Source organism: Ammospiza nelsoni, chromosome 29 (assembly GCF_027579445.1).
Source record: "Ammospiza nelsoni isolate bAmmNel1 chromosome 29, bAmmNel1.pri, whole genome shotgun sequence".
In the NCBI taxonomy this organism is placed as follows: domain Eukaryota; kingdom Metazoa; phylum Chordata; class Aves; order Passeriformes; family Passerellidae; genus Ammospiza; species Ammospiza nelsoni.
In genome coordinates this window covers 4,851,441-4,879,008 of record NC_080661.1, presented here as the reverse complement: position 1 = coordinate 4,879,008, position 27,568 = coordinate 4,851,441, and the positions used below count along the sequence as shown (strand labels likewise).

At 59.9% G+C, this 27,568-nt stretch overlaps 1 protein-coding gene across 1 annotated transcript; it reads right to left on the bottom strand.

Moving 5' to 3' along the window:
- Positions 1–44: 44 nt before the first annotated feature.
- Positions 45–27,568, bottom strand: GUCY2D (guanylate cyclase 2D, retinal). The gene is made up of 20 exons (XM_059490597.1): positions 26,644–27,568; positions 24,748–25,049; positions 23,840–24,194; positions 22,049–22,133; positions 21,199–21,295; positions 20,383–20,484; positions 19,341–19,424; positions 17,476–17,556; positions 15,395–15,571; positions 13,645–13,801; positions 12,584–12,733; positions 11,434–11,582; positions 8,727–8,890; positions 6,848–7,040; positions 5,605–5,779; positions 4,675–4,773; positions 3,715–3,809; positions 2,039–2,124; positions 1,282–1,385; positions 45–249 (listed from the first exon to the last, which is right to left on the bottom strand). The coding sequence occupies exons 1-19, from the start codon at positions 27,566–27,568 to the stop codon at positions 1,295–1,297; spliced, it is 3,567 nt and encodes a 1,188-aa protein (XP_059346580.1). The 3' UTR covers positions 45–249; positions 1,282–1,294.

The following is a 27,568-nucleotide window of genomic DNA, read 5'->3' as shown; positions in this document are numbered from 1 at the left end:
TGGCTCAGCCACGCCTCCTTTATGGTCAAAGCCCCACCCAGCAAGCCACGCCCATTTTAGGATCAAGCCCCTCCCCCTGAGCCAAGTCCCATTCTTTGGTCCAAGCCCCGCCCCTTTGGTCCAAGCCCCACCCTCAAATCCCCTTGTGTTGCCCAGGCTCCGCCTCCTGTGACGTCACCAGGGCAAGATCCCTCGGCGGCCAATCAGCATTGGCTCCACCCCTCGGGGGCGGGGTGAGGCCGCCTGCAGCTGTGGGGATAATGAGATGCAAATGAGCTGGGGTGTACCCCGGAGAGGGGCGTGGCCGAGGGCGTGGTCTCTCTCCTATCAGGGGGTGGGGCTTGCTTAGTGGGTGTGGCCTAATGAGGCTGGGCTTATTTCCTTTCTCACCTGATGGGCGTGGCCCAGTGGGGGTGGGGCTTATTTATTATCTCTTTGTGGGCGTGGCCTAATGGGGGCAGGGTTTATCTCAATTCTAACCCAGTGGGTGTGGCCTATTGGGGCGGGGTTTAGATTCCTGCTCACCCAATGGGAAGCGCTCAATGGGGGCGGAGTTTCTTCCAGTGGGCGTGGCTTGTCACACTTAGTGGGCGGGGTTTATGGCTATTCTAATGCAGTGGGTGTGGCCTATTGGGGGCAGGTTTTAGGTGTATTCCAACCCAGTGGGTGTGGCCTGTTGGGGCGGGGTTTATTTCACTGCTCACTGCATGGGTGGTGCTCAATGTGGGCGGGGCTTGTTGCTGTGGGCGTGGCCTCCTCACCTGGTGGGTGGGGCTTATTTATTCTAATGCAGTGGGCGTGGCCTGTTGGGGCGGGGTTTATTTACATGCTCACCCAATGGGCGGGGCTCAATGTGGGCGGGGCTTGTTGCTATGGGTGTGGTCTGCTCACCTGGTGGGCGGGGCTTATATATTCTAATGCAGTGGGCGTGGCCTGTTGGGGCGGGGTTTATGTACGTGCTCACCCAATGGGCGGGGCTCAATGTGGGCGGGGCTTGTTGCTGTGGGCGTGGTCTGCTCACCTGGTGGGCGGGGCTTATATATTCTAATGCAGTGGGCGTGGCCTGTTGGGGCGGGGTTTATGTACATGCTCACTCTATGGGCGGGGTTCAATGTGGGCGGGGCTTGCTGTGGGCGTGGCCTGCCCACCTGGTGGGCGGGGCTTATATATATTCTAATGCAGTGGGCGTGGCCTGTTGGGGGCGGGGTTTATGTACATGCTCACCCAATGGGTGGGGCTCAATGCGGGCGGGGTTTGTGGCGGTGGGCGTGGCCTGCTCACCTGGTGGGCGGGGCTATTTCAGCACCTGGCCCGGCCGCGCCTTCTCCAACTTCCGGCGCCGCTCGGCCGGGATCTCGTCCAGGCTGATCCCGTGGTTGCTCGCACTGCGGGTTTGGGGCCAATTCCGGCCGGTTTGGGGTTTTTGGGGGAATTTGGGGGAAATTCGGATGATTTTGGGGTTTTTGGGGGGGGATTTTTGGGATTCGCAGGGGGAATTCGGGCGATTTTGGGGTTTTCGCGGGGGATTTTTAGGCTTTGGGGGAAATTCGGGCGATTTTGGGGGAGATTCTTAGGATTTGGCGGGAGATTTGGGGGATTTTGGGGGGGATTTCTGGGATTTGGGGGAAATTTGGGGATTTTAGGGGGATTTGGGGCAAATTTGGGGGGAAATTCGGGGGATTTTGGGGGGGATTTTTGGGACTTGGGGGGGATATTCCACTCCCCATAACCCCACACCCCATAAGCGACCCTATAGCCCCACACCCGGCCCCATAACCTCAAACCCAGCCCCACACCCGGCCCCATAACCAACCCCATAACCAACCCCATAACCCTACACCCAGCCCCATAACCAACCCCATAACCCCACACCCCATAACCCCAAACCTGGCCCCATAACCGACCCCATAACCCCACACCCCATAACCCCACACCCCATAACCCCAAACCCGGCCCCATAACCGACCCCATAACCCCATAACCGACCCCATAACCGACCCCATAACTCCCCGAGCCCAAACCCGGCCCCATAACTCACCCCGGCAGGAGGTCGGGGGGGGTGGGGATGGGTTTGGTGAATCCCTCGCGGCCCACGAGCCAATAGGTGTCCTCCACTCCCTTACCCTATAGATGGATAGGGGCAGGGGCAGTTATGGGGTTATAGGGTCAGCTATGGGGTCAGTTATGGGGTTATAGGGTCAGTTATGGGGTCAGTTATGGGGTCAGTTATGGGGTTATGGGGTTATAGGGTCAGCTATGGGGTCAGTTATGGGGTCAGTTATGGGGCACAGCCAATGGGTGTCCTCCACTCCCTTACCCTATAGATCGATAGGGGCAGGGGCAGTTATGGGGTTATAGGGTCAGTTATGGGGTCAGTTATGGGGTTATAGGGTCAGTTATGGGGTCAGTTATGGGGTCAGTTATGGGGTCAGTTATGGGGTTATGGGGTTATAGGGTCAGTTATGGGGGTCAGTTATGGGGTCAGTTATGGGGTTATAGGGTCAGTTATGGGGTCAGCTATGGGGCACAGCCAATGGGTGTCCTCCACTCCCTTACCCTATAGATCGATAGGGGCAGGGGCAGTTATGGGGTTATGGGGTCAGTTATGGGGTTATGGGGTCAGTTATGGGGTTATGGGGTCAGTTATGGGGTTATAGGGTCAGCTATGGGGTCAGCTATGGGGTCGGTTATGGGGCACAGCCAATGGGTGTCCTCCACTCCTTTACCCTACAAGTTATGGGGTTATAGGGTCAGTTATGGGGTCAGTTATGGGGCCAAGGTCAGTTATGGGGTTATAGGGTCAGCTATGGGGTCAGCTATGGGTCAGTTATGGGGTCAGTTATAGGTCAGTTATGGGGTCAGTTATGGGTCAGCTATGGGTCAGTTATGGGGTCGGTTATGGGGCAGTTATTGGTCAGTTATGGGTCAGTTATGGGGTCAGTTATAGGTCAGTTATGGGGTCAGTTATGGGTCAGTTATGGGTCAGTTATTGGTCAGTTATGGGGTCAGTTATGGGGTCAGTTATGGGTCAGTTATGGGTCAGCTATGGGTCAGTTATGGGGTCGGTTATGGGTCAGTTATGGGTCAGTTATGGGTCAGTTATGGGGTCGGTTATGGGGCAGTTATTGGTCAGTTATGGGTCAGTTATGGGTCAGTTATGGGGTCAGTTATGGGTCAGTTATGGGTCAGTTATGGGTCAGTTATGGGTCAGTTATGGGGTCAGTTATGGGTCAGTTATGGGTCAGTTATTGGTCAGTTATGGGGTCAGTTATGGGTCAGTTATGGGTCAGTTATGGGTCAGTTATGGGTCAGTTATGGGGTCAGTCAGTTATAGGGTCACTTTTGGGCTGTATTTGGGGTAATTTGGGGCTGGTTTGGTTTTTTTTTCAGGCGCTTTTTTGGGCATTTTGCACTCTGTTTGGGGTTTTTGAGGTGGTTTGGGCCGTTTTGGGATTTTTACGCCGTTTTGGGCTCTGTTTGGCGTTTTTTGGGGGCACTTTTCGGGTTTTCCAGGTTTTGGGGCTCTGTTTGGGGTTTCCCAGGTAGTTTTGGGGCCATTTTGGGGTGGTTTGGGGGGTTTTCGGGCAGTTTGGGGGGTTTTGGGGGCTATTTTGGGTTGTTTTAAGATTTTTTGGGGTATGTTTTGGGGCTGTATTTGGGGTTTCTGTCAGTTTTGGGCCGTTTTGGGGCTTTTTATGCGTTTTTGGGGCTCACCTTGAGCTCGGTCTTGCCGCGGATGTCGACCTTGAACCCCTCCTGCAGCGAGAGCAGGATGGCGACCGTGCGCTGGTTCACGTGGATGCGATAGGCTGGGGGGAAAGGAACCCCAAAAAACCCAAAATAACCCCAAAATAACAACAACAAAAAAAACCCAAAAATAACAAAAAGAAACCCCACCCCAAAAACCTCGTAACTGACCCCGACCCCAGTGCGCTGGTTCACGTGGATGCGATAGGCTGGGGGGAAAAGGGGGTTTGGGAACCCCAAAAAACCCCAAAATAACCCAAAAAAACCAAAGAAACAAAAAAAAACCCTGAAAACCTCCAGAAAAATCCCACTCCCCCCAAAAATCCCAAAAAATCCCAAAACCCCTCAGAAAAACCCAAACCCCCCCCCCTAAAAAAAACCCCAAAGTGCACAAAAAATCCCCAAAGCCCCCCCCAAAAAAAAACCCAAAAAACCAAAGAAAAAAATCCCCCAAAAGCGCCAAATTTTCAAAGCCGCTGATGGATGTGTCTCTGTCCCCTGTCCCCTGTCCCTGTCCCCTCCTGGTGTCCCCTGTCCATGTCCCCAACCATGTCCCTGTCCCCTGTGCCCTCCCAGTGTCCCCTGCCCACGTCCCCGTGTCCCTCCCCGTGTCCCCATCGCTGTGTCCCCATCCCTGTCCCCGTGTCTGTGTCCATGTCCGTGTGTCTGTCCCCATGTCCGTGTCCATGTCCGTGTGTCTGTCCATGTCCCCACGTCCCCATCAGTGTCCCCCTGTCCCCATCGGTGTCACACTCACGCAGGCCGGTGGACTCCATGCGCGACGCCGTGTTCGCCGTGTCCCCTGTGTCCCCATGTCCCTGTCTGTGTGTCCATATCCACATCCGTGTGTCTGTCCCCATGTCCGTGTCCGTCCATGTCCCCATGTCCCCGTCAGTGTCCCCCCGTCCCCATCGGTGTCACACTCACGCAGGCCGGTGGACTCCATGCGCGACGCCGTGTTCACCGTGTCCCCGAACAGGCAGTACCGCGGCATCGTCAGCCCGACCACGCCCGCCACGCACGGCCCTGGGGGCGTGGTCACAAGGGGGCGTGGTCACAAGGGGGCGTGGTCGCAAAGGGGCGTGGACACAAAGGGGCGTGGTCACAAGGAGGAGGGGTCATGGTAGGGGTTGGGTCAACAGGCGATGAGCGTCGAGGGTTGGCCAAGGAGTTGGGTGGGGCCAATGGGGCGTGGCCAAGTTGGGTGCGGTCATAGATGGGCGTGGTTTTTGGGGCGTGGCCCAGGAGGGGAGTGGCCAAAATGGATCCAATGGGTCACGACTGCGTTGGCTGAGCTGGGTGTGGTCAAAGCGCAAAATGGGCGTGGCCTGTAAGGGTGTGACCAATGGGCGTGGCCGAAGGCGTCACCACACCCAACATTGACTGTTGGCAAACCCTTGACCAACACAGGGGGCGTGGCCATTGACAGTTGGCCAAGTTGGGCGTGGCCAAGAAGAGGTGTGGCCAATGAGCAGTCATTATGTGGGCGTGGCCTGTAAGGGAGTGACTAATGGGCGTGGCCAAAGGTGTAGCCACACCCAACATGACCCATTGGCCAACATGCCACCACCCAACCCATTGGGCATGACCAATGGGCGTGGCCAAAGGTGTGGCCATGCCCAACATGACCCATTGACCATTGGCCAACCCTTGACCAACACAGGGGCGTGGCCAAGGGGTGTGGCCAATGAACAGCCGTGAGGTGGGCGTGGCCAGTCACCTCACAACCACCAAGCCCCACCCACCACGACCCATTGGCCGCCACCCAACCCTTGACCAACACATTGGGGCGTGTCAGGGCGTGGTTGGGGGGGCGTGTCCGGGCGGACCAATGGGGCGCGGGGGGCGTGTCCGTACCCGAGTGCAGCCCGATGCGGATGCGCACGGGCACCTCGGGCATGTGGCGCATCTTGAAGGTGCCCACGGAGCTGAGGATGTCCAGGGACATGTTGGCGATCTCGCCGGCGTGCCGGTTCCCGTTGCGCTTGGGCAGCCCCGAGGCCACCATGTAGGCGTCGCCGATGGTCTCCACCTGGCCGGGAGGGCGTGGTCAGGGGTGGGCACGCCCACCGGGACACGCCCACCGCGCCGGAGAGGTCGTGGTGCGGGGAGCTGAACATCTGGGGTGGGCGGGGCGATGGGAGGGGGCGTGGCTGGTGGTGATGGCCAATGGAAGGGCAGGGCTTGGATGGACGTGGGGACGCCTTGGTCGTGGCCGTGGGGTCACCTTGACCGTGGTCATGGGGTCACCTTGACCATGGCCATGGGGTCACGTTGGACATGGCCATGGGGTCACCCTGGACATGGTCATGGGGTCACCTCTATGGGTCCATGGGGTCACCTTGACCATGACCATGGGGTCACCTTGACCATGGCCATGAGGTCACCTTGAGCAGCTCTATGGGGCCACCTTGGCCATGGCCATGGGATCACCCTGGACATGGTCATGGGGTCACCTCTATGGGTCCATGGGGTCACCTTGGACATGGCCATGGGGTCACCTCTAGAGGCCCATGGAGTCACCTTGGCCATGGCCATGGGGCCACCTTGAGCAGCTCTATGGGGCCACCCTGACCATGGCCATGGGGTCACCTCTAGAGGCCCATGGAGTCACCTTGGACATGGCCATGAGGTCACCTTGAGCAGCTCTATGGGGCCACCTTGACCATGGCCATGAGGTCACCCTGGACATGGTCATGAGGTCACCTTGGATATGGCCATAGGGTCACCTTGACCATGGCCATGGGGTCACCTCTAGAGGTCCATGGGGTCACCTTGACCATGATCATGGGGCCACCTTGAGCAGCTCTATGGGGCCACCTTGACCATGGCCATGGGGTCACCTCTATGGGTCCATGGGGCCACCTTGACCATGGTCACCTTGTAGCCACCACCACTGAGCCCAACCCCCATCCTGAGGTGACCACCCATGACCGAGTGACCACCCAGAGGTGACCACCCATGGCCGAGTGACCACCATGACCATTGCCATGGTCACCTTGTAGCCACCACCATTGACCCCAACCCCACCCTGAGGTGACCACCCATGACCACCATGACCGAGTGACCACCCATGACCACCATGACCATCCGTGGTCACCTTGTAGACGTCGTGGGAGCCGATGATGGCGTCGAAGAGCGTGTAGAGGTCGTTGAGCAGGTCCACCACCTCGATGGGCTCGCTCATGGCCGAGATGGTGGTGAAGCCCACGATGTCGCTGAAGTAGAGCGTCACCTCCTCGAAGTACTCGGGCTCCACCGGCGTCCCCATCTTCAGCGCCTCGGCCACCGACCTGTCCGGGGGTCACCCGGGGGTCAGCGGGGTCACCCGGGGGTCAGCGGGGTCACCCGGGGGTCAGCCGCTCCGGCCACGGCGGCTCCGTGGGCAAGGAGTGGACGGTGTGGCCGCTGGGAGCTTCTGGTGACCCATGGGGGGCAGTTGGTCAAGGCTGACCACAGGGGTGTCCAAGGTGGACTATGACCATCTGGTGACCCATAGGGGGCAGTTGGTCAAGGCTGACCACAGGGGTGTCCAAGGTGGTCTTTGACCATCTGGTGACCCATGGGGGGCAGTTGGTCAAGGCTGACCACAGGGGTGTCCAAGGGTCACTTTGGCCCATAGCTCTGGAGGGGTCAGTTGGTCATAACTGACCACAGGGGTCTCCAAGGTGGACTTTGAGCATGTGGTGACCCATAGGTCTGGAGAGGTCATGGTTGACCACAGGGGTCTCCAAGAGTCACTGACCCATAGCTCTGGAGGGGTCAGTTGGTCATAACTGACCACAAGGGTCTCCAAGGGTCACTTTGACCCCTAGGTCTGGAGAGGTCAGTTGGTCAAGGCTGACCACAGGGGTGTCCAAGGGTCACTTTGACCATCTGGTGACCCATAGGGGTCAGTTGGTCAAGGTTGACCACAAGGATCTCCAAGGGTCACTTTGACCCCTAGGTCTGGAGGGGTCAGTTGGTCAAGGTTGACCACAGGGGTCTCCAAGGGTCACTTTGGCCCATAGCTCTGGAGGGGTCAGTTGGTCAAGGTTGACCACAGGGGTGTCCAAGATGGACTTCGAGAATGTAGTGACCCATAGGGGTGAGGGGTCAAGGTTGACCACAGGTCTGGAGGGGGCAGTTGGTCAAAACTGACCACAGGGGTCTCCAAGGGTCACTTTGACCATCTGGTGACCCATAGCTCTGGAGGGGTCAAGGTTGACCACAAGGGTCTCCAAGGGTCACTTTGGCCATCTGGTGACCCATAGCTCTGGAGGGGTCAAGGTTGACCACAGGGGTCTCCAAGAGTCACTGACCCATAGCTCTGGAGGGGTCAGTTGGTCAAGGTTGACCACAAGGATCTCCAAGGTGCTGTTTGACCATCTGGTGACCCCTAGGTCTGGACGGGTCTCCAAGGGTCAAGGTTGACCACAAGGGTCACTTTGACATTCTGGTGACCGTAGCTCTGGAGGGGTCAGTTGGTCAAGGTTGACCACAGCCTGTCCTCGGTGACCGCCTTGACCTTCTCCCGCCACATAGGGCTGGTGGGGTCAGGGTTGAGTGACCGCCTTGGTCAAGGGGTCAAGGTTGAGTGGTCACCTTGGTCAAGGGGTCAAGGTTGGCCATAATCTGTCCACAGTGACCACCTGGACCTTCTGCTGCCCCATAGCTCAGTGTGGGGTCAATGGGTCAAGGTTGACCTCAACCTTCTCCAGGTGACCACCCCATTGTCCTCTCCTGCCCCATAGGTCAAGGGAGCGGTCAGTGGGTCAAGGCTGACCTCAAGCTTCTCCTGAGGACCCCCATTGTCCTCTCCTGCCCCATAGATCTGGGTTGGGTCAATGGGTGAAGATCACCCCCAACCTTCTCCAGGTGGCCCCTCTGGCCATCTCCTGCCCATCAGAAGCTCCCTCCACCCCAAACCTCCAGGTGGGACCCACGGGATGACGCCCACCACCCCCATGGACCACCCCCAGCCCCCCATGGTGACCCACGGCGGCAGCATCTGGGTCAGGAGCTTGTCGGTCTTCTGCTTCTCGATCTCCAGCTCCTCAGTCCTCTCGCGGATCAGGTCCTCCAGGTTGCTGCTGTACTGCTCCAGCATGCGCAGCATCGAGTCGATGATGTTGGTCTTGCGGCCCTTGTTGATGCCCTTGAACTGCGGGGAGAAACCCCGTGGAGAAACCGTGGAGATCCATGGAGACCCCATGGAGACCCCATGGAGACCTCATAGAACCTCATGGAACCTCATGGAGACCCCGTAAAACCTCATGGAGACCCCATAGAACCCCATGGAATCCCATAAAATTCCATGGAACTCCATAGAACCCCATAGAACACCAAGGAACCCCATGGAGACACCATAGAACCTCATGGAATTCCATGGAATTCCATGGAATTCCATAAAACCCCATGGAGACCCCATAGAACCTCATGGAACCCCACGGAATCCCATGGAGACCCCATAGAACCTCATGGAATCTCATAAACCCCAAGGAACACCATGGAGACCCCATAAAACCTCATGGAGACCCCATAGAACCTCATGGAACCCCATGAAATCCTATGGAGACCCCATAAAACCTCATAGAGACCCCATAGAATTCCATGGAACACCATGGAGACCCCATAAAACCTCATGGAGACCCCATAGAACCTCATGGAATCTCATAAAACCCCATGGAGATCCATGGAAACCCATGGGGATCACATAGAAACCCATGGAATCCCATGGAGACCCCATGGAACCTCATGGAAACCCCATGGACGCTCCATGGAACCACATGGAACCACATGGAGACCCAATGGAACCCCATGGAGACCCAATGGAACCCCATGGAACCTCATGGAACTCAGTGGAACCCCACAGAAACCCATATGGGTCTCACCTGTCCAGGTCCCTCACCTGGTTGGACACCTGGTCCATGGTGGGTCTCTTCTCGGGCTGCTCGCTCCAGCCCACACCAGTCCCACACTGGTCCCATCAGCCCATACTGGTCCATACTGGTCCGTACTGGTCTCACCTGGTCAGACACCTGGTCCATGGTGGGTCTCTTCTCAGGCTGCTCGCTCCAGCCCACAATGGTTCCATAGAGGTTCCATTGCCCCATACCTGTCCCATACTGGTCCCACCTGCCCCAGGTGTATCCCAGGTGTATCTCAGGTGGCCTCACCTGGTCGGACACCTGGTCCATGGTGGGTCTCTTCTCGGGCTGCTCGCTCCAGCCCAGTCTGGTTCCATAGAGCTTCCATTGCCCCATACCTGTCCCATACTGGTCCCAGTGTCCCGTACATGTCCCAGGTGTGTCCCACCTGCCCCAGGTGTATCTCAGGTGTATCTCAGGTGGCCTCACCTGGTCGAACACCTGGTCCATGGTGGGTCTCTTCTCGGGCTGCTCGCTCCAGCCCACACTGGCTCCATACTGGTGTCACCAGTCCCATACTGGTCCCATACTGGTCCCACCTGCCCAGGTGTGTCCCTCACCTGGTCGGACACCTGGTCGATGGTGGGTCTCTTCTCGGGCTGCTCGCTCCAGCCCACACTGGTTCCATACTGGTGTCACCAGTCCCATACCGGTTCTGTCACTCCATACCAGTCCCATACTGGTCCCATACTGGTCCCACCTGCCCCAGGTGTATCTCAGGTGTATCTCAGGTGTATCTCAGGTGGCCTCACCTGGTCGGACACCTGGTCGATGGTGGGTCTCTTCTCGGGCTGCTCGCTCCAGCCCACACTGGTTCCATACTGGTGTCACCAGTCCCATACCGGTCCCATACTGGTCCCACCTGCCCAGGTGTGTCCCTCACCTGGTCGGACACCTGGTCCATGGTGGGTCTCTTCTTGGGCTGCTCGCTCCAGCCCACACTGGTTCCATAGAGCTTCCATTGCCCCATACCTGTCCCATACCGGTCCCATACTGGTCTCACCAGTCCCATACTGGTCCCACCTGCCCCAGGTGTATCCCAGGTGTATCTCAGGTGGCCTCACCTGGTCGGACACCTGGTCCATGGTGGGTCTCTTCTCGGGCTGCTCGCTCCAGCCCACAATGGTTCCATAGAGCTTCCATTGCCCCATACCTGTCCCATACTGGTCCCAGTGTCCCGTACATGTCCCACGTGTGTCCCACCTGCCCCAGGTGTATCTCAGGTGTATCTCAGGTGGCCTCACCTGGTCGAACACCTGGTCCATGGTGGGTCTCTTCTCGGGCTGCTCGCTCCAGCCCACACTGGCTCCATACTGGTGTCACCAGTCCCATACCGGTTCTGTCACTCCATACCAGTCCCATACTGGTCCCATACTGGTCCCACCTGCCCCAGGTGTATCTCAGGTGTATCTCAGGTGGCCTCACCTGGTCGGACACCTGGTCCATGGTGGGTCTCTTCTCGGGCTGCTCGCTCCAGCCCAGTCTGGTTCCATAGAGCTTCCATTGCCCCATACCTGTCCCATACTGGTCCCAGTGTCCCGTACATGTCCCAGGTGTGTCCCACCTGTCCCAGGTGTATCTCAGGTGTATCTCAGGTGGCCTCACCTGGTCGAACACCTGGTCCATGGTGGGTCTCTTCTCGGGCTGCTCGCTCCAGCCCACACTGGCTCCATAGAGCTTCCATTGCCCCATACCTGTCCCATACCGGTCCCATACTGGTCCCACCTGCCCCAGGTGTATCTCAGGTGTATCTCAGGTGTATCTCAGGAGGCCTCACCTGGTCGAACACCTGGTCGATGGTGGGTCTCTTCTCGGGCTGCTCGCTCCAGCACTCCTTCATCAGGTGGATGCACTCCAGCGGGGCCTGGTCGGCCGAGACCGCGGGGCGGCACAGGGGGGGCGGCCGCTGCACCTTCTCGATGATCTCTGCGTTCGGGGACGTTCGGGGACGTTTGGGGCCAGTTTGAGACATTTGGGGACATTTGGAGTAGTTATGGGTCAGTTATGGGGTCAGTTATGGGTCAGTTATGGGGTCAGTTATTGGTCAGTTATGGGGTCAGTTATGGGTCAGTTATGGGGTCAGTTATGGGTCAGTTATGGGTCAGTTATGGGGTCAGTTATGGGTCAGTTATGGGTCAGTTATGGGTCAGTTATGGGGTCAGTTATGGGGTCACTTATGGGTCAGTTATGGGTCAGTTATGGGGTCAGTTATGGGTCAGTTATGGGTCAGTTATGGGTCAGTTATGGGGTCAGCTATGGGTCAGTTATGGGGTCAGTTATGGGTCAGTTACGGAGTCAGTTATGGGTCAGTTATGGGGTCAGTTATTGGTCAGTTATGGGTCAGTTATGGGTCAGTTATGGGGTCAGTTATGGGTCAGTTATGGGTCAGTTATGGGGTCAGTTATGGGTCAGTTATGGGGTCAGTTATGGGGTCAGTTATGGGTCAGCTATGGGTCAGTTATGGGGTCAGTTATGGGTCAGTTATGGGTCAGTTATTGGTCAGTTATGGGTCAGTTATGGGTCACTTATGAGTCAGTTATGGGTCAGTTATGGGGTTTAGTGTTGGTTTTGGGGTCCATTTCAAAGTTTTGGGGTCAGTTTTGGGGTTTTGGGGTCATTTTCAGAATTTTGGGGTCAGTTTTGGGGTCGGTTTTGGGGTCAGTTTTGGGGTCAGTTTTAGAGTTTTGGGGTCCGTTTTGGGGTCGGTTTTGGGGTTTTGGGGTCGGTTTTGGGGTCTCACCTTCGGGGGGCAGCCCCAGCATGCAGTACGGGGGGGTCTCGGGGGGGTTTTTGGGGCGCAGAATTCATTTTTTGGGGTCTCACCTTCGGGGGGCAGCCGCGGCATGCAGCACGGGGGGCTCAGGTGGGTCTCGGGGGGGGTCCCAGGGGGTTTTTTGGGGCGCAGAATTCATTTTTTGGGGTCTCACCTTCGGGGGGCAGCCCCAGCATGCAGTACGGGGGGCTCCTGCAGATCACCTCCTGCATGATGATGCCGATGCCGTAGACGTCGCCCCGGAAGGAGCCGCGGCGCTCCAGGGCCTCGTCCCGCAGCAGCTCCGGCGCCGTCCACAGCCGCTCTGGGGGGGGGGGGGGGGGGGGGCGGGGCCACGCTCGGACACGCCCACCGCCACCGCGGGACACGCCCACCCCGCCACGGGGCACGCCCACCCCACTAGGCCGCGCCCACAGCAAGGCAAGAGCCAATGGGAGGGCGCTCAAGGGTGTGGCCGCACCCCCCGGACGAGCCCAGATTGCCACCAGGCCACGCCCCCTTTCATATAAGCCACGCCCCCTTTCTCGTTGCCACCATCCAGGCCACGCCCACACATCCGGCCACGCCCTCTCCACTGAGACCCCGCCTTAATTGGGTGGGGTTGGAGGTGGCCCCACCCACAATAGAAGCCCCGCCCCGCAATGCCGCAACACACCCATGGGCCACACCCCTAAAGCAAAAGCCACGCCCCCAACCCCAAGGCCACACCCCTAAATCAAAGGCAGTGTCCCTCCCACAGGCCACACCCACCCCTGAGGCCACACCCCTTCCCTCAGCGAAGCCACGCCCCTTCTCTTTAGCCCCATCCCATTGGTCACACCCAGAGCCACACCCACCCCGGAGCCACACCCCCCTCAGAGTCCCCATTGAGTCTCTGGAGGCCACGCCCACCAGGCCACACCCACCAAGGCACGCCCACTATGCCACACCCATAGGGCCACACCCTTGAGACCACACCCACAAAGCTGCACCCATGGGACCCCACCCACGAAGCCACGCCCATGACGCCACACCCACGAAGCCACACCCATAGGACCCCACCCACAAAGCCACGCCCATGATGCCACACCCACTGGGCCATGCCCATGAGACCCCACCCATGAGACCCAACCCGCAAAGCAACGCCCAGGGGACAACGCCCATAAGGCCACACCCATGAGGCCCCGCCCACAAAGCCACGCCCATCCGGCCACACCCACGAGGCCCCGCCCTCACCGTGGGGCTGCGGGGGCGGGGCCGGCACGCGCTGCGCCTCCAGCAATTGGTTGTAGCCGTGGTCGGTGACCTTGAGCACGAAGCGCCCGTCGACGACGCAGTTCCGCGACTTGAGGCGCCCGTGCACCACGTCCCGGTGGTGGAGATAGCGCACGCCCTGCCGGTCAACGAGGGCGTGGTCAACATGGCCACGGTCAACGTCAACGGTGGGGTCAACGTGGTCAACATGGCCACGGTCAACAATGGCGTGGTCAACACGGCCATGGTCAATGTCAATGGCATGGTCAACGTGGCCATGGTCAACGTCAATGGCGTGGTCAACATGGCCATGATCAACAATGGCATGGTCAATGTCAATGGTGTGGTCAACATGGCCATGGTCAACATAGTTATGGTCAACATGGCCATGGTCAACGTGGTCATGGTCAACATCAATGGCGTGGTCAACATGGCATGGTCAACATGGTCATGGTCAACGTCAATGGCGTGGTCAACATGGTCATGGACAACCATCAATGGTCATGGTCAACGTCAATGGCGTGGTCAACATGGTCATGGACAACCATCAATGGTATGGTCAACATGGCCACGGTCAACGTCAATGGTGGGGTCAACGTGGTCAACATGGCCATGGTCAACAATGGCATGGTCAATGTCAATGGCATGGTCAACGTGGCCATGGTCAATGTCAATGGCGTGGTCAACATGTCCATGATCAACGTCAATGGCGTGGTCAACATGGCCATGGTCAACCATCAATGGTGTGGTCAACATGGCCAGGGTCAACATAGTTATGGTCAACATGGCCATGGTCAACAATAGCATGGTCAATGTCAATGGTGTGGTCAACATGGCCATGGTCAACCACCACGCAGTTCCGCGACTTGAGGCGCCCGTGCACCACGTCCCGGTGGTGCAGGTACCGCACGCCCTGCCGGTCAACGAGGGCGTGGTCAACATGGCCACGGTCAACGTCAATGGCGTGGTCAACATGGGCATGGTCAACATGGTCATGGTCAACGTCAATGGCGTGGTCAACACGGTCATGGACAACCATAAATGGTGTGGTCAACATGGCCATGGTTAATGTCAATGGCGTGGTCAACATGGTCATGGTCAACATGGCATGGTCAACATGGCCATGGTTAACATCATTGGCATGTTGACCATGGCCATGGTCAACCATCAATGGTGTGGTCAATGTGGTCATGGTCAACGTCAATGGTGTGGCCAGCATGGCCATGGTCAACAATGGCATGGTCAATGTCAATGGTGTGGTCAACAGTGCCATGGTCAACGATCACCACCACGGCCTACAACGTTGTAGCCCATGACCACGCCCAGGACCCCGCCCAGGACCACCCCATGGCCACCGAGGCCATTCCGTGGCCAGCACCACCCCAATGGCCACCTCCATGACCACAGCCATGGTAACCACCATGGCCACCAGACCACCATGACCACCCCATGGCCACCACCACCGCCCCAATGGCCACCTCCATGACCACTTCCATGGCCACCAGACCACCATGACCATCCCATGGCCTCCACCACCGCCCCAATGGCCACCTCCATGACCACTTCCATGACCACCACCACCTCCATGACCACTTCCGCGGCCACCAGACCACCACGACCGCCCCCATGGCCACCACCAGCTCCAGGACCACCCCGTGGCCACAGGATCACCGGGACCACCTCCACGGCCACCCCCACGGCCACCAGACCGCGGCGGCCACCGCGCGGTCACCTTGATGAGGTCGATGAGCAGCGAGGACTTGAACATCCAGTCGAGCTTCATGTCCTCGTTGCGCAGCAGGTCCTCCAGGCTGCCGCGCGAGCAGTGCTCCGACACGATGGCGAAGATGCCGCAGTCGTGGAAGAAGCCCAGGAACAGGTTCACGTTCTCGTGGCGCAGGTCCCGCAGCTGGGGGACACCGGGACGGGGACACCGGGACCACCAGGGGACACCAGGGAGGAGATGGGGACACCAGGACAGGAGATGGGGACACCAGGATGGGATGGGGACACCAGGGAGGAGATGGGGACACCAGGAGGGGATGGGGACACCGGGATGGGATGGGGACACCAGGATGGGATGGGGACACCGGGACGGGGACACCAGGACCACCAGGGGACACCAGGATGGGATGGGGACACCAGGGAGGAGATGGGGACACCAGGATGGGATGGGGACACCAGGATGGGATGGGGACACCAGGACATGAGGGGACACCAGGACAGCAGATGGGGACACCAGGATGGGATGGGGACACCAGGGAGGAGATGGGGACACCATGAGGGAACACCAAGACAGGAGATGGGGACACCAGGAGAGGACACCAGGACAGGAGATGGGGACACCAGGATGGGATGGGGACACCAGGGAGGAGATGGGGACACCAGGACAGGACATGGGGACACCAGGACAGGACATGGGGACACCATGAGGGGACACCAGGGAGGAGATGGGGACACCGGGAGGGGACACCGGGACCACAATGGGACACCAGGAGAGGACACCAGGACAGGAGATGTCCCCAGGTGTCCCCGTGTCCCCTGGATGTCCCCCTGACACCTGGGTGTCCCCATGACCCCTGGATGTCCCCATGTCCCCTGGGCGTCCCCATGGCCCGATGTTCTCCACGATGACCCAATGATGTCCCCATGGTCCAACCTTGACCCCTGGATGTCCCAATGTCCCCTCAATGTCCCCACAACCCCTGGATGTCTCCATGACCCCTGGATGTCCCCATGGCCCGATGTTCTCCATGATGGCCCAATGTTCTCCATGATGGCCCAATGTTCTCCATGATGACCCGATGTTCTCCATGACCCCGGATGTCCCCATGTCCCCCTGGTGTCCCCATGGCCCGATGTTCTCCGTGATGACCCAACGATGTCTCACAACCCCTCAATGTCCCCATGGTCCAACGTTCTCCATGATGACCCAATGTTCTCCATGATGACCCCTCAGTGTCCCCATGTCCCCTGGATGTCCCCATGGCCCGATGTTCTCCATGATGGCCCAATGTTCTCCATGATGGCCCAATGTTCTCCATGATGACCCGATGTTCTCCATGAACCCAGATGTCCCCGTGTCCCCCTGGTGTCCCCATGGCCCGATGTTCTCCATGATGGCCCAACGATGTCCCACAACCCCTCAATGTCTCCATGGTCCAACCTTGACCCAACAATGTCCCCATGGCCCAATGTTCTCCATGATGACCCAATGTTCTCCATGATGACCCCTCAGTGTCCCCATGTCCCCTGGATGTCCCCATGGCCCAATGTTCTCCATGATGACCCCTGGATGTCCCCGTGTCCCCCTGGTGTCCCCATGGCCCGATGTTCTCCATGATGACCCCTCAGTGTCCCCATGGCCCGATGTTCTCCGTGATGACCCTTCAGTGTCCCCATGGCCCGATGTTCTCCATGATGGCCCAATGTTCTCCATGATGACCCAATGTTCTCCATGATGGCCCAATGTTCTCCATGATGACCCCTCAGTGTCCCCATGGCCCAATGTTCTCCGTGATGACCCTTCAGTGTCCCCATGTCCCCCTGGTGTCCCCATGGCCCGATGTTCTCCATGATGTCCCCTAGATACCCCCATGACCCCCGGATGTCCCCATGTCCCCCTGGTGTCCCCATGGCCCGATGTTCTCCATGATGGCCCAATGTTCTCCGTGATGACCCAATGTTCCCCATGATGTCCCCTGGATGTCCCCATGTCCCCCTGGTGTCCCCATGGCCCGATGTTCTCCGTGATGACCCAACGATGTCCCCGTGACCCCCGGATGTCCCCCGGGTGTCCCCAGGTGTCCCCACCTTGCAGAAGGTCAGCTTGGTGGCCGGTTTCACCTCCGTGTGTTGGTCACCCGGGAACTTCTTCAGCCACACCCAGTCGCCCTGTGGGGGAGGGGCCGGGGCCGGTTTGGGGTGAATCGGGGCCGGTTTGGGGTTTTGGGGTTTTGGGGGGATTTGGGGTAAATCGGGGCCGGTTTGGGGTGAATCGGGGCCGGTTTGGGGTAAATCGGGGCCGGTTTGGGGTGAATCGGGGCCGGTTTGGGGTTTGGGGGGATTTGGGGTAAATCGGGGCCGGTTTGGGGTGAATTGGGGCCGGTTTGGGGTTTGGGGGGATTTGGGGTAAATCGGGGCCGGTTTGGGGTGAATCGGGGCCGGTTTGGGGTGAATTGGGGCCGGTTTGGGGTTTTGGGGGGATTTGGGGTAAATCAGGGCCGGTTTGGGGTAAATCGGGGCCGGTTTGGGGTTTTGGGGGGATTTGGGGTAAATCGGGGCTGTTTTGGGGTTTGGGGGGATTTGGGGTAAATCGGGGCTGTTTTGGGGTGAATCGGGACCCTTTTGGGGTTTGGGTCAGGTTTGGGGGGATTTGGGGTAAATCGGGGCAGGTTTGGGGTCAGTTGGGGCAGGTTTGGGGTTTTGGGGGGATTTGGGGTAAATCGGGGCGACTTTGGGGTAAATCGGGGCCGTTTTGGGGTGAATCGGGGCCGTTTTGGGGGTTTGGGGGGATTTGGGGTAAATCGGGGCAGGTTTGGGGTAAATCAGGGCCGTTTTGGGGGTTTGGGGGGATTTGGGGTAAATCGGGGCCGTTTTGGGGTTTGGGTCAGGTTTGGGGGGATTTGGGGTAAATCGGGGCAGGTTTGGGGTAAATTGGGGCGGTTTTGTGTTTTGGGGGGATTTGGGGTAAATCAGGGCGGATTTGGGTTTTGGGGTGACTGTGGGTGGGTTTGGGGTAAATTGGGGCCATTTTGGGGTCTGGGGTAAATTGGGGCGGTTTTGGGGTAAATCAGGGCGGGTTTGGGGTACTGGGAGGATTTGGGGTAAATCGGGGCGGGTTTGGGGAAAATCGGGGCGATTTTGGGGTCCCTGGGGTGGTTTTTGGGTTTTGGGGTGACTGGGGGTGGGTTTGGGGTAAATCGGGGCGGTTTTGGAGGGATTTGGGGTAAATTGGGGCGGGTTTGGGGTCAGTTTTGGGGTGATTTTTGGGGTGAGTTTAGGAGATTTTGGGGTGATTCGGGTCAGGTTTGGGTTTGAGGTGCCAGGGTCACTTTTGGGGTGAATTTGGGTCAGTTTTGGGGTGAGTTTGGGTCAGTTTTGGGGTGAGTTTCGGGGTTTCGGGGTGGCAGGGTCGGTTTAGGGATGCCTGGGTGGGTTTGGGGTGACTTTGGGGTGATTTTTGGGGTGAATTCGAGGGATTTTGGGGTACCAGGGTCGGTTTAGGGATGCCTGGGTGGGTTCGGGATGACTTTGGGGAGATTTTTGGGGTGAATTTGGGTCAGTTTTGGGGTGAGTTTGGGGGGTTTTGGGATGCCTGGGTGGGTTCGGGGTGATGTTGGGGTGATTTTTGGGGTGAATTCGGGGGATTTTGGGGTGAGTTTGGGGGGTTTTGGGATGACTCGGGTTTGAGGTGCCAGGGTCGGTTTTGGGGTGAGTTTGGGGGATTTTGGGGTGAGTTTGGGTCAGTTTTGGGGTGAGTTTCGGGGTTTCGGGGTGGCAGGGTCGGTTTTGGGATGCCTGGGTGGGTTCGGGGTGAAGCTGGGGTCGGTTTTGGGGTGAGTTTGGAGGCTTTAGGCGTAGCAGGGTCGGTTTTGGATGCCCGGGTGGGTTCGGGGTGACGTTGGGGTCACTTTTGGGGTGATTTTGGGGTGAATTCGGGGGCTTTTGGCGCTTACCTGCACGGAGGCGACAAGGCCCTGCTGGTTAAAGAGCAGCAGCAGCAGGGGGAGGTTGCTGCTGCCCTTCGCTGCTGCGTTATCCTGCGGGAAACAGCTGTCAATCACTGCCCGGGGGCGGGGCCAGCTGCCAATCACTGCCCGGGGGCGGGGCTAGCTGCCAATCACTGCTATAGTGTGGGTATCAGCTGTCAATCACTGCCCGGGGGCGGGGCCAGCTGCTAATCACTGCCCGGGGGCGGGGCCAGCTGCCAATCACTGCCACAGGGCTGCGTCAACTGTCAATCATTGCTATGGGGCGGGGCCAGCTATCTACTATTGCTATGGTGTGGGTATCAGCTGTCAATCACTGCCCGGGGGCGGGGCCAGCTGCCAATCACTGCCACAGGGCTGCCTCAACTGTCAATCATTGCTATGGGGCGGGGCCAGCTGCCAATCATTGCTATGAGGCAGGGCCAGCTATCTACTATTGCTATAGTGTGGGTAACAGCTGTCAATCACTGCCTGGAGGTGGAGCCAGCTGCCAATCACTGCCCGGGGATGGGGCGAGCTGCCAATCATTGCTATGGGGCGGGACCAGCTGCCAATCACTGCCCGGGGGCGGGGAGAGCTGCCAATCATTGCCCAGCTGTCAATTACTGCTATAGTGCAGGTATCAGCTGCCAATCATTGCTATGGGGCTGGGTCAGCTGTCAATCATTGCCCAGTGGGGCAGGAATCAGCTGTCAGTCAATTCCTAGGGGCATGGATTAGCTGTCAATCATCGGCCAGAGGGGCTGAAATCAGCTGTCAATCAATTCCTAGGGGCATGGATCAGCTGTCAATCATCACCAGGGGGGTGAGATCAGCTGTCAATCATCACCTGTCAATCATCTCCTGGGTGTGGCTATCAGCTGTCAATCACTGCCCAGGGGGCGGAGCCGCTGTCCCCTCGCCTTGTCGCCCCCGTGGGTGGGGAGAGGGGGGGAGGAGCAGGGAAGGGGGGAGGGGCGGGAGGGGGCGGGGCCGGGCAGAGGGGGCGGGACCGGGGGCGGGGCCTCACCTCGGCCACGGCCACGTTGGAGGTGTCGGGGCCGGGGGCGGCGCCGCTCTTGGTGTCCCCTCCCCCGCTCTGGCCGGCCAGGCTGGCCTGGCTGCTGTCCACCTGCGGGGGGGTCACGGGGGTCACACCGGGGTCACACCGGGGTCATCGGGGTCACCAGTGTCCCCCAATGTCCCCAATGTCCCCTCACTGTCCTCAATGTCCCCAAGGCCTCCCCAGTGCCCCCAAATGTCCCCAAGGTTCTTCAATACCCCAATGTCCCCCCAATGTCCCCCCAGTGTCCCCAATCCTCTCAATGTCCCCAGTGTCCCCATTAATGTCCCCAAGGTGTCCCCACTGTCCCCAATGTCTTCAATGTCTTCAATGTCCCCTGGCTGTCCCCCCAATGTCCCCAATCCCCCCAATGTCCCTCGATGTCCCCATTGTCCCAAATGTCCCCAGTGTCCCCATTAACGCCCCCATTGCCCCCAGTGTCCTCGTCCCCCCAATGTCCCCAAACCCTCAATGTCCCTCAATGTCCCCAATGTCCCCAAGGTGTCTCCAATGTCCCCCAATGTCCCCAGTCCTCTCAATGTCCCCAATGTCCCCCCAACATCTCTCAATGTCCCCACTGTCCCCAATCTCCCCAAATGTCCCCAAATGTCCCCAATCCTCTCAATGTCCCTCAGTGTCCCCACTGCCTCCAGTGTCCCCAATGTCTTCAATATCCCCTGGCCGTCCCCATCAATGTCCCCAATGTCCCCAATCCCCCAGCGTCCCCAATCCTCTCAGTGTCCCCAATGTCCCCCAGCGTCCCCAGTGTCCCCTCAGTGTCACCTGTTTGCTGCTCTGCGTGTTGATGAAGGTCAGGTCCTCCATGGTCAGGATGATTTTGTTGGGGCCCTTCATGAGCTGGGCCTGGAGAATGCGGCGCCTGCCAGGGGACAGCAGTGGGGACATCAGTGGGGACATCAGTGGGGACAGCAGTGGGAACAGTGGGGACAGAGGGGACAGCAGTGGGGACAGCAATGGGGACAGCAGTGGGGACAGTGGGGACAGTGGGGACAGAGGGGACAGCAGTGGGGACAGCATTGGGAACAGTGGGGACAGCAGTGGGGACAGTGGGGACAGTGGGGACAGAGGGGACAGCAATGGGGACAGCAGTGGGGACAGTGGGGACAGCAGTGGGGACATCAGTGGGGACAGCAGTGGGGACAGCAGTGGGGACAGCAATGGGGACAGTGGGGACAGCAGTGGGGACATCAATGGGAACATGAATGGGGACATGAATGGGGACATGAATGGGGACAGCAATGGGGACATCAGTGGGGACATCAGTGGGGACATCAGTGGGGACAGCAATGGGGACAGCAATGGGGACAGCAGTGGGGACAGTGGGGACAGCAGTGGGGACATGAATGGGGACAGTGGGGACAGCAATGGGGACATTGGGGGACATTGGGGACATTGGGACAGCGAGGGGACAGTGAGGGGACAATGGGGACATTGGGGATGTTGGGGACATTGGGGACATCAATGGGAACATTTGGGACAATGAGGGGACAGTGGGGACATCAGTGGGGACATTGGGGACATTGGGGACAGCAGGAGTACCCCAGTGTGGGGACACCGGGGGGACACCAAGGAGACATGAGGGGGACACCAAGGCCACCATGGTGTCACCCACCGGATGTGACAGGCCAGGGCGGCTCCGGCCGCGCCCAGGGCAGCGATGAGGAGGAAGAGGAAGAAAACGAAGCCGGCGTCCAACCCTGAGGGGAGAGCAGGGTGACCACGAGTGACCACTGGAGTGACCACCAGTGACCACCAGTGACCACGAGTGACCACCAGTGACCACTGGAGTGACCACGGGAGTGAGCACGGGAGTGACCACGAGTGACCACGGGAGTGACCACGGGAGTGACCAGAGGTGACCACAACCCCAGTACCACCCCAGCAGACCCCATAACCACCTCCACCACCTTTACCACGGCCATTCCAGCACCGTGGTGGCACCGTGACCATAGAGGAACCATGGTGCCACCACAGCAGACCCCATAACCACCTCCGCCATCCCCACCATGACCACGGTGCCACCACAGCAGACCCACAACCATGGTGCCACCACCACCTAAATGACCCACAACCCCAGTACCACCCCAGCAGACCCCATAACCACGTCCACCACCACCACCACTCCCACCACAACCATGGTGCCACCACAACCCCAACTGGTCCAGAACCTCAGTCCCACCCCAGCAGACCCCATAACCACGTCCACAACCACCACCACTCCCACCACAACCACGGTACCACCACCGCAGACCCCATAACCACCTCCACCATCTCCACCATCTCCATCCTGGCCATTCCAGTACCACGATGCCACCACGGCAGACCCAGCACAATGGTGCCACCATGACCCCAACTGACCCAGAACCTCAGTCCTGCCACAGCGGACCCCATAACCACCTCCAGCATCTCCATCATGGCCATTCCAGCTCTGTGGTGCCACCATGACCATGGAGGAACCATAATGCCACCACAGCAGACCCACAACCATGGTGCCACCACCACCCCAACTGACCCAGAACCTCAGTCCCACCACAGCAGACCCCATAACCACCTCCACCATCCCCACCATGACCACGGTGCCACCACAGCAGACCCACAACCATGGTGCCACCACCACCCAAAATGACCCACAGCCCCAGTACCACCCCAGCAGACCCCATAACCACGTCCACAACCACCACCGCTCCCACCACAACCATGGTGCCACCACGACCATGGTGCCACCACAGCAGAACCACAACCATGGCGCCACCACCACCCCGACTGACCCAGAACCTCAGTCCCACCACCGCAGACCCCATAACCGCGTCCACCATCTCCATCCCAAGCACCACAGCAGACCCAGAACCACGGTGCCACCACAGCAGAACCACAACCATGGTGCCACCACCACCCCGACTGACCCAGAACCTCAGTCCCACCCCAGCAGACCCCACAACCACCTCCACCATCTCCACCACGACCATGGTGCCACCACAACAGACCAAGTACCGTGGTGGCCCCATGACCCCAACTGACCCAGAACCTCAGTCCCACCCCAGCAGACCCCACAACCACCTCCACCATCCCCACCACTCCCACCACAACCATGGTGCCACCACGACCACGGTGCCACCACAGCAGAACCACAACCGTGGTGGCCCCACGACCCCGACTGACCCACAGCCCCAGTCCCACCACCACAGACCCCATAACCGCATCCACCATCTCCATCCCAAGCACGGTTCCACCACAGCAGACCCAGAACCACGGTGCCACCACAGCAGAACCACAACCATGGTGCCACCACCACCCCAACTGACCCAGAACCTCAGTCCCACCACCGCAGACCCCACAACCACCTCCACCACCTCCACCCCACCCCACCCCTCACCACGGCCTCCACCGCACCGCCACCGCTCACCGCCGTTGCAGATGGCCGCCGAGTCGAACCAGCAGCCGGCGTCGGTGGCCGGGCTGGAGCTGTGGGGCCAGTGGGGGCTGTGGCTGCGGTAGCTGAGGCCGCGCGTGCCCGGCTCCAGCCCGTAGACCGCCCACAGGTGGTGGCCCTTGCCGTCCGTGTCCAGCACCACGTAGGGCACGGACACGGCGCCGTCCCCGTCCACCGTGAAGGTCTGGCCCAGGCCCTGGAGCCGGAAGTCGCGGGCGTGCTCGGCCACGCTGGTGCCCATCACCCAGCGGCCGCCGCGGCGCGCCGCCTCCACCGCCGTGGCCAGGAAGTGGATGGAGTTGTAGATGGTGGAGAAGAGAGGGTGGACCTGGTGGGAGGTCGGTGGTGGAACGGCGGGTGAGGTGGTTTTGGGGTGGTTGGGGTTGATGGAGATGGTCGTGGGCGTGTCCCGTTGGGCACGGTCAACAAAGATGGTGAAACCCTCTGGAGATGCCCTCAAACCCTCTGGAGATGGCCTCAAACCCCCTCAAGATAGGCCCAAACCCTTTGAGATGCCCTCAAACCTCTCGAGATGCCTTCAACTGCTCTCAAGACACCCTCAAACCCTCTGGAGATGCCCTCAGACCTCTCGAGATGCCCTCAAACCCCCTCAAGACACCTCTAAACCCTTCGAGATACCCACAAACCCCCCAGGGATGCCCTCAAACCCTCTGGAGATGCCCTCAATCCCCCTGGAGATGCCCTCAAACCCCTTCAAGATACCCCCAAACCTCTGGAGATGCCCTCAAACCCCCTCAAGACCCCCTCAATCCCCCTGGAGATGTCCTCAAACCCTCTGGAGATGCCCTCAAACCCCCTGAAGACACCACCAAACCCTTCGAGATGCCCTCAAACGCCCCGGAGATGCCCTCCAGCCCCACCTGAGCGGGGTCGAGGTCGGCGGGGACCTCGTAGGCCGCCTTGGCCTCGTCCAGGGCCTGGTGGAAGGAGCGGTCGGGCGAGTCGATGGTGATGGTGAGCACGGCGTCGTAGGCCAGGCGCAGCTTGGTGTGGTTGGCCAGCACGGGGTAGGGCACGCGCCGGTAGGGCAGCGCGAAGGTCAGCGCGTCGTACGGCACGAAGACGAAGGTGCCGTCGGTCATGCCCAGGTCCTCGGCCTTCTCCAGGAGGACCTTCTGCTCGCGGCCGCCCAGGAGGACGGAGTGCATGCACATCAGGATCACTGCGGGGGACGCGGCTCGGGTGGGTTCTTCCGTCCTTCGTCTGTCTGTCCGTCTGTCCGTCCATTCGTCCGTCCATCCATGCCAACCTCCATCTCCATCTCCACCTCCACGTCCATCCATCTCCATCCATCCATCTCCGTCTCCATCTCCGTCTCCATCTCCATCTCCATCCATCCATCCTTCATCCATCCATCTCCATCCACCTCCATCCATCTCCACCTCCATCCATTCCTCCATCCCCACCTCCATCTCTCCATCTCCATCCCCATCTCCATCTCCATCCCACCTCCATCCATCCCTCCATCCATCTCCATCTCCATCCATCCATCATCCATCCATCCGACCCTCCACCTCCATCTCCACCTCCGCCTCCATCTCTCCATCTCCATCTCTATCTCCATCTCCATCCACCTCCACCTCCATCCATCTCCGCCCATCTCACCCCACCTCCATCTCCACCCATCCATCCCCACCTCCATCTCCACCTCCACCTCTATCTCCATCTCCATCCCTCCATCCATCCCTCCATCCATCCATCCATCCATCCATCCATCCATCCATCCATCCGCATCTCCATGTCCATCTCCATCCCACCTTTGTCCCACCTCCATGCCCACCTCTATCCGTCCATCCATCATCCATCTCCATCCCCACCTCCATCTCCACCTCCATCCCCATCTCCACCTCCATCTCCATCCCTCCATCCACCTCCATCTCCATCCATCCATCCATCCATCCATCCATCCATCCATCCATCCATCATCCATCCATTCATCTCTATCTCCGTCTCCACCTCCACCTCCATCCCCACCTCCATCCACCTCCATCTCCATCCCTCCATCCCCACCTCCACCCCCATCTCCACCTCCATCCCCACCTCCACCTCCATCCCCATCCCCACTTCCATCCCCATCTCCATCTCCATCTCCATCCATCCACCATCCATCCATTCATCTCTATCTCTCTCTCCACCTCCACCTCCATCTCCATCTCCATCTCCATCTCCATCCCTCCATCCACCTCCATCTCCATCCCCATCCCCATCCATCCATCCATCCATCCATCCATCCATCCATCCATCATCCATTCATCCATCCCTCCACCTCCATCCCCACCTCCATCCCCACCTCCACCTCCACCCCCACCTCCATCCCCATCCCCACCTCCATCCACCTCCACCTCCACCTCCATCCCCATCCCCACCTCCATCTCCATCTCCATCCCTCCATCCACCTCCACCCCCACCTCCATCACCATCCCCACCTCCATCCACCTCCATCTCCACCTCCATCCCCATCCCCACCTCCACCTCCACCTCCACCTCCACCTCCATCCCTCCATCCACCCCCATCTCCACCTCCATCCCCACCTCCATCCACCTCCATCCCCATCCCCATCCCCATCTCCACCTCCGCCTCCATCCCCATCTCCACCTCCACCTCCATCTCCATCCCTCCATCCACCTCCATCTCCACCTCCATCCCCATCCCTCCATCTCCATCTCCATCCACCTCCATCCCTCCATCCACCTCCACCTCCACCTCCACCTCCACCTCCATCCCCCTCCCCGCCCGCCGCTCCCTCCGCGCTCACCTCTCACGCCGTCCGCCCTCTGCACCCTCCTCAGCGCCCGCTCCGCCTCCTGCTCGTCCTCGCCGGCCACGGCGACCACGCTGACGGGCAGCCCGCGGGCCCTCAGCTCCGCCGCCACCTCGCGCCCGGTGTCCACCCACAGCTCCTGCGGCGCGGCCACCACGGCCACGTGCGCCCAGCGGAAGTGCCGCAGCACGGCGTGCAGCACGGCGCCCGGCGCGGGCAGCGGCCGCAGCAGCGTGGCCGCCCCGCCGTCCGCCCCTCCGTCCGCCCCTCCGTCCGCCCCTCCGCACGCCCACGACACCAGCGGCTTGTTCCAGGCGGCGGCCAGCAGCCCCGCGGCGCCGCACGCGGCCGGGTTGAGCGGGCCCACGAGGGCGGCGGCGTAGCGCTCGGCGCCCGGCAGCGCGGCCACGGCCTGCGGCGCGGAGCAGGGCTCGGAGAGCAGCACGGCGTCCCACCAGTGGCCCGCCGTCAGCGCCGGGTCGCGGTTGAGCCGCGCCACCGCCAGGCGGGCGGCCACGTCCGGGCGCGCCCGCGCCAGCAGCGCGTCGCAGCCCCAGGGGCCCAGCACGCCGATCCTGAACGTGGCGGCCGAGGCGGGCGAGGGACACGCCAGCAGGAGGAGGAGGAGGAGGAGCGGGAGGAAGGAGGGCAGGGCGCGGGAGATGCAGGAGGACGTGAAGGGGTGGGAGATGCCACCATGGTGGGAGGCGGTGGAGGGGTGCGAGATGCCACCATGGGAGGCGGTGGAGGGGTGCGAGATGCCACCATGGTGGGAGGCGGTGGAGGGGTGCGAGATGCCACCATGGTGGGAGGCGGTGGAGGGGTGCGAGATGCCACCATGGTGGGAGGCGGTGGAGGGGTGCGAGATGCCACCATGGGAGGTGGTGAAGGTGTGGGAGATGCCACCATGATGGGACAT